The 10,109-nt window shown below is 33.1% G+C and overlaps 2 protein-coding genes across 2 annotated transcripts; both read left to right on the forward strand.

The window, feature by feature from the left end:
• Positions 1–236: 236 nt before the first annotated feature.
• Positions 237–5,584, forward strand: LOC133803375 (inositol-pentakisphosphate 2-kinase-like). Its single transcript, XM_062241402.1, has 7 exons — positions 237–451; positions 567–770; positions 1,125–1,272; positions 1,705–1,745; positions 1,895–2,005; positions 2,297–2,893; positions 5,093–5,584. Exons 1-7 carry the CDS (start codon positions 350–352, stop codon positions 5,210–5,212), a joined length of 1,323 nt encoding a protein of 440 aa, XP_062097386.1. The 5' UTR covers positions 237–349; the 3' UTR covers positions 5,213–5,584.
• A 1,939-nt stretch (positions 5,585–7,523) lies between these two features.
• On the forward strand, positions 7,524–8,582 carry LOC133803376 (heavy metal-associated isoprenylated plant protein 2-like). Its single transcript, XM_062241403.1, has 2 exons — positions 7,524–7,740; positions 7,961–8,582. The coding sequence occupies exons 1-2, from the start codon at positions 7,729–7,731 to the stop codon at positions 8,291–8,293; spliced, it is 345 nt and encodes a 114-aa protein (XP_062097387.1). The 5' UTR covers positions 7,524–7,728; the 3' UTR covers positions 8,294–8,582.
• The last annotated feature ends 1,527 nt before the right edge of the window (positions 8,583–10,109 follow it).

The following is a 10,109-nucleotide window of genomic DNA, read 5'->3' on the forward strand; positions in this document are numbered from 1 at the left end:
TATTTATACTATTTCTTTAAAAAAAAAATATCGTGATTTTTTTCCCCTCAAAATATCGGGATCGTTATGATATTAACTGAAAATAAAGTGTCGCTTCCCATAGACACTAGCACATGGGATCAGGCATCAGGGTGCAAAAAGACCAGAAGGTACAAGTGAAAGATGCATCAGCAATAAAACAAAGTACATCTCCATTAGCAGGTGCCAAGTGGTATTTGTACAACAAACTACAAAGCAAGAAAACAACATCTTTCCAAAGCTTCTCTTCGCTTTCACTCTCGAAGTAAAAAGCAAGAATATTTTGGTCTGACTTTTTCTGTAAAACACCATATCTCCAGATCTTAGGTTAATGGAGGTGGTTTTGGATCAAAACGACGCTGCTCAATGGACTTACAGAGGCGAAGGCGCCATTAATCTTGTCCTTGCTTACTCCGGATCATCTCCTGCCTTTGTATGTACTCAATTTCAGCACAATGTCAATTCCAAGCTTTTTTTATTTGCATCTTTTCCTTTTTAATAGATTAGTGTAATTGAATTTGAAACCTTTTCTTGTTACTACTGTGTAGATTGGCAAAGTTTTGCGGATTCAGAAGGTTGCGAGGAACAAATCGAAGCCTGACAAGAGCCTCACAGCTTTAGCCCTGCACGAGCGCCTTGTGTGGAAGGAGATAGAAGACATTGTGTCCGCACCTACCAGAGAACTTGCCGGCCACAAGTTTCTGGAGCACGTAATAAGCCCTTTACTGGGTTCCAAATATGTAGATGTTGGGGTATGTTTCTATAAATTACTCTCTTGGTGTTTTTGCTGCGTATGGTTTATGAATTGTGATAAATGCAATGATGAATCTCTGTTATGTTTGTCAAACAACACATGACTGCTGTTTGAATAAGTTTAAACTATCTCCTTGTGGGAAGAAAAACTGACAGTGGAAACATTGTTGTGATTCAAGCTATTTGATTCAAATAGAGAGAAAAATAAATAAATGAATCAGGTTAGAATTTAGTTTTGTTGGTGTTAAATTTTTTAGAAACTGATCGTTTTTTCAATGCCACGCTTGAGCACTATTTTGAAATTATCAATTGGATTATGGTTTAGTTTCCTTTTGAACTTGAAAATCTTGCAGAAGCGCGTTATGGTTTCAAGGGAATTTCTTGAGTCGGTTGAGAAAAATGTATTGTCTCAGCGTCCTGCTTGGAGAGTTGATGCTGCCAAAGTTGATACACGTTGTGATTCCGTGCTTCTACTATCTGATCATTCTATTTTTCCAAGTGGTATAATCATTATGCTTCTACAATTTGATATCTCTTTTTCTGCGCTTGAAAAAATAATAGTTCCCCTACTTTGTGCTACTTATGGTGTGGTAATTACTATTTGTTAGAACTAAGAGTTATTTGCTCTCATTGTGTGGACTTAAGACTTTAAGATTCTGTTTCTAAGTTTATCTGTTTTCTCTCTCTCTCTCTCTCTCTCTCTCTCTCTTTGATATAGCCTCCAGTATTAACTTTCCTTCCCTTTTTAATTCACAATTTCATGTAAGGGTTTACAGCTGTAAAATTCTGGAAGCTGAAATATAGAAAAATAGTTTAGGAAGTAGGAAGATAAACTGTCATAACAATCAGTACAAGCTTTTCAGTAAACTAATTGTATTTACACTTAGTATAATACTCAAGAAGTTGACGGTTTCTTCCTCTCTGTTATTTTAGGCATCCATGAAGGTGAACACTGCTTATGTGTAGAGATAAAGGTACTTATTTTTATGGGATTCTTGTCCTGGGGGTTACACTTTTGTAATGTTTATTCTTATTACCGAGTTTTTTATGTTTGTTTTTTCAATCAGTTCCATCGTTATAAAACATACATGACTTTCCTTGTGTTAATTTTTTCCAAATATAGCCCAAATGTGGATTCCTCCCAATCTCAGAATTTATAGGTGAAGGGAACTGCATCAAACGAAGTGTATCTCGTTATAAAATGCACCAGGCCCTCAAGTTGCATGGAGGAGAGGTACACTTTCTACTGCCTTCTTGTTTTCAAATTGTGAAACTTAAAATAATATGAGTTTTATTTCATTATGTTGATGTATGATGTTTGTACAATGAGTCCCTTTCTCAACTAATGTTGAGATTTCTGTTGTGGCCCTAATTTTTGTAAGATTGGTGCAAGGACTTGCATAACTTGGGAGTACCAATGCACCATGTGCTCTAGTTTTTTAACTCTGGTGGCATGATTGGCAAGTTTTGAGTTTTTCAACCATATATGCTGAAGTTGTTTTCTATATTTTAACTTCCATTGCAGATTTCCTCATTTAGTGAATATGACCCTATTGATTTGTTCTCGGGAGTAAAGGACAGAATACATAAATCTATCAATGATCTCCTCTCATCCCCTCAAAACAATTTTCGTGTATTTTTAGATGGTTCTCTAATATTTGGGACCTTGGGTGGTATTGCTGACAGTACAAATTCTGTCATTCTAGAAGGATTTGAAGATGCACTCAAAGATGTCATTCTAGGGGATCATGGTCTGCGTACAGAGAGTTTTATACAACTTATTGCCGAAACAATTTACACATCCGGAGTAATGGATAGGCTTATAGAACTTCAAAAGCTTGAGAATCTTGACATAGAGGGGGCAATTCATGCATATTATAATATTATTTGTGAGCCTTGCAAAGTGTGTAGAGAATTGGGGGAAGAGAAAGTTCCACACAAGTATACGACCTTGCATTCCATTTCTTTAGACGAAAGCTTGAAGATAGTAAAGAACTTTTTGATCGGCACAACAGCCAAGGACTGCAGTTTGATGATGAGTTTTAAACCGAGGAAAGGTGTCTCAGAATCTCCGTATGACAGTGTGTACCTGAAATCAACCCGTCAAACTTTTGATTATAAGGTAGAATCTCTTTTTATCCATTTTATTCGTATTGCAATCTGTTTTATTATAGCATTTATGTCATGCATGATGTGATTGAAACAGTTAGACATTACAAGCATACACTTTGGACCAAAATTATTCATGTATAATTATATATTTGTTTGCTTTTATAGAAACAGTAACTGCTTAAAAAGTTTGTCCCATAACCAAAGGGAAATTTGACCATATATGCATTCTAATAGATTGGGCATATTTTATCCCACCTTAAAGATTATAGGCAAAATTTGCCTTCCCTACAATTTTGGAAAAAGTTGCCCCTCCCATTCAAACACCCTCCGCCGCCACCTCCCATCACCATTGAAGCGCCCGTGATTTTTTTTAATGATTGAAAATCTAATTCAAAACATAAACCCAAGAAAATATTCACTTAAGAATTAAGACACTAATTCGTGGATTTTGAACATTTATGTATACGATTTTTTGGTTTCATTTGCATTTTTCTTTTTACATCTAAAACTCTGAAAAATTGCAGATTTTTGAGCAAGAACGATGTATAACTATGGTTTGCGATGGTCCCATGCAAATTTGGCCTCAAAAATCAAGTTTTTTGTAAAACCATCGTTAATAGCATAATTTTGGCCTCTAAAATCAAAATTTTCTTGAAACAATCGTCAATAGCGTCATTTTGGCCTTAAATCAAGTTTTTGTGAAACCATCGTTAATAGCAATGTTTTGGCTTCTAAAACAAGTTTTTCGTAGAAGCATCGTTTTGTGAAATTTGATACAACTTTGGTGAGGCATAATTTTTTAATCGGTTGTTGGTTTGAGGTGATTATTTTTTCTTTTTAATTTTGGTATTTTTTTTTAGGTTTACATATTTAGGATGTGTGAAACCTTAAATTCGAGGTGTAGAACCTTAAATTTTGAGATCTGTCGTTTGAGGCTATAATGAAGATTGAGACTTAATGATCAAAATTTGAGGTCCTACACACTCCAAATTGAAGATTCTACACATTCTAAACGTGTAGATCTCAATATATATATATATAAAAACCAAAATTTTAAAAAAATCACCTCGACAACTAAGTGAAAATTTATGTCTCACTAAAGTTTTTATCAATTTTTAAAAAATGATGGTTAACGATGGTTTCACGAAAAACTTGATTTTAGAGGCCAAAACGATGCTATTAACAATGGTCTCACGAAAAACTTGGTTTTAGAGGCCAAATTTTCATTGGACCATCATTCTTCCTCAAAAATATGAAATTTTCAGAGTTCCAGATGTGCAAACAAATCCAAAAAATCTTGTACAAAATTTATGAATTTGCGTTTTGAGTGAAAAAAAATTTTGGTTTAAGTTTTGAATTGGATTCCCAATCATTAAAAAAAAAAATCATGGTGATGGGAGGTGGTGGCATCGTTAGAATGGATCAGATTTGCTTCAAACTAATGAGGTGGTGGCTGTGAAACCATGGATGATTAAAGTGAGAAATGAGAGGTGGAGGGTGTTTAAATGGGAGGCGCAACTTTGTCCAAAATTGTAGGGAAGGCATATTTTGCCTATAATCTTTAAGGTTGGCATATTTATAAAATATGACATATTAGAATAGAATGTATATATGGTCAAACTTCCCTAATCAAAATTATGGGATTATGTCCCACAAGGTCTGAGGTTTGAGTCTCTCCTAGGTACCTACACAACAATTGCTATAGTTTCTTGATCCCCAAATATTGTAGATTTAGGCCGGGATGCTAGTTAAAAATATATAAATTGTAGTGAAATTGGGAGGAGAAAAGAGAGACTAAACTGCTCATTGCTTTCTTAATGTTAGCACTCACAAATTACAACCCTGGGAGGTAGATTTATGCTATAACAATGAAAAACGGAGATAAATACAAATATTTCAAAATCAGGTAACTACTAAATTTAGGAGATTAGCAATAAATGCTAATGTCCTCAACATAAGTAAATAAAAAATAATGCATTCTTGCTTTAAAATGAAATCATGTATAACAGTCATGAGAAAGGTGCAATGACTCTTATATTGGTTCTGTGTTCATGATTTTTAGTAAAGTGAATTTAAAGATTGGTCTATGCACTGATTGTTATGATAGTAAACATAATCCTTTATCAGCTAGATTGCTGAACTAAATTGATTTACGAAGTTGGAATTTTAAAGTTGTTCTTCTCTTTTATATGAGCATTGATTCTTGCAGGTATGTTTCATTGATCTGGATTTGAAACCTTTTGAAAGTATGCAAGAATATTATGAAAAAGACAAGAAAATTGTAAGCTGCTACACACGGATGGTGAAATCAAAGCAAGAGGTGGAATAAAATTAATAGTTTGGATGTTTATGGAAATGTGATCCGAGGTTTAATACAATGCCATGGATCATATTACTGAAGATCTTAATGGTAAGTGCCAGTCGCTTGATTAGGCAATTTTTCCTATTCAATGTTGTTGTTGTAATTGTTACAAGACTTGGAAGGAACTGCAATTCTGTTACCCGGTTTGTTCCCCTCTTTTTTTAGGGGTTGATGGGTAGCTGAATGTCCTTTGTTAATGTAAATGTTTAAACTATTGTCTAGCTACTTTACTCGAGTAATGAGCCTTGTTTCCCATTAATAAATAATAAAAAACACCCATTCCTTGTCTTGCCACTTGATCATTCTTTGGGTGGTCTCAATGGTAAGTTATTACATGTCTGTATTCTGTTTTTATCAATTTCTATTTGGCATCTTATTTTATCGGACGCAAAGACATTGATTGTTCAAATTTTATTTATTATTTTGATCTCTGAAAAATGTTGAACTTTAGTCTTAGATTGATGTTAAACATTGAAGTTTTAATTAGGAAACATGCATTATAATTTCTTATCCAATGTATAATGTATGTGCCTAGATGCATAACTGTATCGAGTATCGACACAGCATGCAGTATGCTGTTTTATGCCTTGTGGCAAATAGTTATGGAGACATAAGTTGGTAATCTTGTCATCTAAGATAATGGGAATTCTGAGATAAAAGAAGAGAAAGCGATAGAACACAACTTTTGGGTCTCTGCTGGATGGTGATGTATCAACTACTCCACTGTGATTCCATCCCAAGCTCACATGGACATATTTATTTCTACAGCTGGAGTTTAAAATTAACCTCGATACTTTATGAATGTGAGGATAGAAGAAAGCCCATGGTGTTTGACAACCATGTGTCTTAAAAAATAATTCTGATTGTAGAAGGCTTCTTTCTCTAATAAAATTAGTCTTATTGAACTTGTGATTGCTGTTAGTTGACTAGATAGCAGTAAATAACGATGTGATTGTGTTATCATTACGGTGAGATGCATGCTAATCGCTCCAAAAAAAAAAAAAAAAAAACAGGAAAATAGGAAGAAGAGAACCATGTTAAATAAATCTGCTTTCGACACAAAATGCTCTTTGAATATATAGAGTGGAGGATTTTGTATTTGATCTAACTTGATGATTTAATGTTATTGATCATATAACCTCTAGGTGTAAATTCACCTCTTTAATTCTGGGGCCTGGCTCTGGCTGTGGTGCAAAATGAGCCTTGTTCGTTTAAGTGGCATTGCATAACATTTCTGCTTGGGAAAATTCTTTGCTGTTGAAAAGCAATACTTTGGGCTGTTAGTTCTAAGTAACTTCTAGTTCAAAGAATTTTGGTCTTAAAGCACTCTTGCGGTGAAGGAAAACATTCAAATCATATCACAAAGCAATATGCTACTTTTGCAAAGGTATTTTTGTGTCCACAGCTGGTTAGATATTTAATATATTGTTGTGCTTTCCACAAATAATTTGTAAGATAGTGTGTTGAATATTTTTACTAAGCTGATTAACTTTTGCCCATTGGACAAAGAATTTATTGCTTATGGCTGGCATCTGGATTTCATGTTTGTTACTGCAGTGACTGATAAAACTCCAATAATTGGGAAAGTATGTTACTGAAGAATCATAGAGGCAACAGCAGCCCCGTTTCCTGCATCAGGTTAGGCAACAAATTTGGAAGGGTTTGCATCATTTTGTTGCTGTAGCAACATATTGATCAACCTTCAACTAGACATTTGAAATTAGACAACACTCGTTAATAACCATTTGCATTTTGCTCAACATGGAGTTCTCAATGTCTTTGAGTGGGACAAAAAGAGATTAAATAGATTGCAGAGGTGGGTCAAGAGCGCCCATTAGCTGACCCCACTGAAGAACATTTACTATCCCATGTCCAATTGACCAGGACACTTGTAATATTAGGTCATTGTCATTTTTTGCAGACTAAAGCCCACAGCAATCAGTTATTCACAAAAGCATAATTTGTTTTAGACGGAATTTACTTTGGACTAACATGGTGCTAAAGTTATATAGACTTATAGTTGCTAAATGTGTCAAATATTTTGTATCACTATATAATTTTTTCCCTTTATTTCTTGAATAGGGTTCTTAAGAATGATGAATTATAGAAATTTCTTAATTCCTACTCCAATTGAAGTAATTTTTTCCCTTTATTTCTTGAATAGGGTTCTTAAGAATGATGAATTATAGGATAAGGTGGGTGGTATACAGTGGAGCTATGTTTAGGCCTTGTAGAGGGTGCATTAATTGCCATATTGGAGGTCATTGGTGATCCAATCAAAGAAAGAGCTTTCTCTGACTTGCATTTACTTCCAGCTACCTACTAACGTGTCACTCCTTTTGTAACTCCTAGTTTAATATATTAGAAAAGAGAACACAAAAATGCTCTAAAAGCATAATCAAAGGAGACCAATTTTCCATTTCCTTGTAGTTTGATCCTGATTTCTCTCCGAGTCTTTTTTTTTTTTTAACACTTTCATCAAGATGGTTTCTAAGGTTCATCTTTCCTACGTTTTTGTTTTAATATAATTTTACAGTGTTTTCTGTGATGCTTTTTTTTTTTATTTATTTATTAGCGAATTAAATTTCTGACCTCTCTCAACTCAACCTTATTTTAACCTCTTACTGACACACCCAGTACTTTTTCAGGAGAATGTGCATTCTTCTATTATGAGGTTGTGGTGTACTAAAATTCAATCTGACTCTTTTGTTGCAGAAAACTGTGGTGTCAGTGGAACTGCTCTGCTCCAAGTGCAGGCAGAAGGTGATGAACTTAATTGCAAAGATTGAAGGAATAACTTCTATAGTCCTAGACCCCTCAAAAAATACAGTGACAGTGATTGGTGAAGCTGATCCAGTGTGTATCATTAGGAAGGTAAGGAAGTTCAGGAAAACTGCTACAATTGTGAGTATTGGTCCTCCAAAGGAAGAGAAAAAAGATGAAAAGAAGGACATGATCATTTCTTACCCTTCAAGCACTTGTAAGAAATGCGATGTTTGGTATGTCGTGGCCGAAGATGCTTACACCCATTACTGCTCCATTATGTAAGTAAATATTTTCTTTATATCATAATATTGCCATATGTATTGATTATGGACTTCTGGTTCATGTTATGTTAATTAAACAGTCAAATTAGCTTTTATTTGTTTGATGAAATAAGTAAGTAATTCAGATCAATTTCGGCTCTTTGGTTGAACATATATATATGCTCTCTAATTTTTAGTAGTGTTACTTAGTTCCAGAACCAGAATAATTGAATCGGCTGTATTCTTTGAGCAACTATTCCCCGATTAACTAGCCCGTGTTCATGGTTAATACAGATTATTTTTTGGTGGCCTGTATTATGATTATGGATATTGTTTTTAAACACCAAATTTATTTAATGATGATGATGATGATGGCGAAAGTATTCAGATTCAGATACTACACATGATGGCATAGACGTAGCGTCATAGTCCATATTATTATCATTATAATTATAATTTAAGTAGTGGGGCATATAAATGTTTGTTTCTCCCCTAATTGAAACTAAACTCTAAAACTATATATATATATATTTATATATATTTTGGGTGGTTAGATCAATAAAAACAGATGAGTGAGTGCGTGTGGATTGCCGACAATTGAACATTTTGGTCACATGATTTCGATATTGGAATTTGATGTGTCAATAAAGCATAAAAATAAGCAAAGGTTAACATCCTCACTGTCCACAAAATCAACTATTCCTTTTTCATTTTCAAAGAAAAAGACCGTCTAATAGATGTTTACTCATTGGATACTTCATTACTTATTTAGCTCACTTTCAGACAGCTACCCATGCCTTCTTTGTAGACTCTCATCAAAATTATTAATTTTTCCTTCCTAAATAACTTTGATCATCTTTATATTTTTCATTTAGACATTTCCGTTTCCTCGGACCCCACCATTTATGATGGGATTAATTTCATGAATGCCACTTATAACTCATACATATTTTTTACTAAATTAAACAAAATCACAATTTCCCTTTGGATTTAGAAAAATGCTAAACAACTTCCTAGGGTGCCCAATACCCTATAATGCTATTGGTACCCATTAATTCGTTCTAGGTGGGGCGCAAGCAAATTTTGTTTCGAAAAGAATAATATAATATGCTAAATTTTTTTTTGAAAAATTATGTAGACTACTCTTTGTGAATATTAACTATAAATAAATCACAATTATTACTTAAAAAAGCACATGTCATCAAATCTTAGCATAATAAATCAATTTCTCAGCTCAGAATTTATATAATTTGTATTTATATGCATTCTATACATACAATTACAAATATCAAATAAATATAGCACACATTTTTATATATAATTCATGTTCATATGTATGCATATAAATTGTAATTACATATATATCAATAAAATTATCCAATAAATATAGATTAAATTTTCTTATATAATTTGTGATCATAAATTACACAAATTTTTTAAATGAGGACTATCAATAGTTCTTCTATTAATTTTTTATATTATTATATCAATTTAAAATTAACTAAAAAAAATTAAAAACTATACTTATGAAACAATAAAAGTCTCAAAAAAGTATTTTTGTTTAGATAAAACCGAATATGATGATTATATCGATGAGAATTAGAGCAAATTTAACTCTAAAAGCAATGTGGTACTTTGTATTTCTCCTTTTTTTTAGTGTTGTGAACGTTTTTACATAGAATTAAATATTAATTATAACCAACCATAGCAAATAAAGTCATTTGATCAATGGTTAAGTATGCTCATTTTCCCACAACAGACATGGTCTACAAACCGCTTTTTTTTTCTTTTTTTTTTTATAAAAAAATCAAATACTTCATTTTTTTATCTGGGTCTAT

The sequence above is a fragment of the Humulus lupulus genome, chromosome X, assembly GCF_963169125.1.
Source record: "Humulus lupulus chromosome X, drHumLupu1.1, whole genome shotgun sequence".
NCBI lineage: Eukaryota > Viridiplantae > Streptophyta > Magnoliopsida > Rosales > Cannabaceae > Humulus > Humulus lupulus.

Bases quoted from the DNA above. Each gene is read 5' to 3' on its own strand.
- LOC133803375 (XM_062241402.1), top strand. From the start codon at position 350: ATGGAGGTGGTTTTGGATCAAAACGACGCTGCTCAATGGACTTACAGA. The intron at 1,746-1,894 runs GTACTTATTTTT...TTCCAAATATAG, and splicing joins GCTTATGTGTAGAGATAAAG to CCCAAATGTGGATTCCTCCC. The intron at 2,006-2,296 runs GTACACTTTCTA...CTTCCATTGCAG, and splicing joins TCAAGTTGCATGGAGGAGAG to ATTTCCTCATTTAGTGAATA.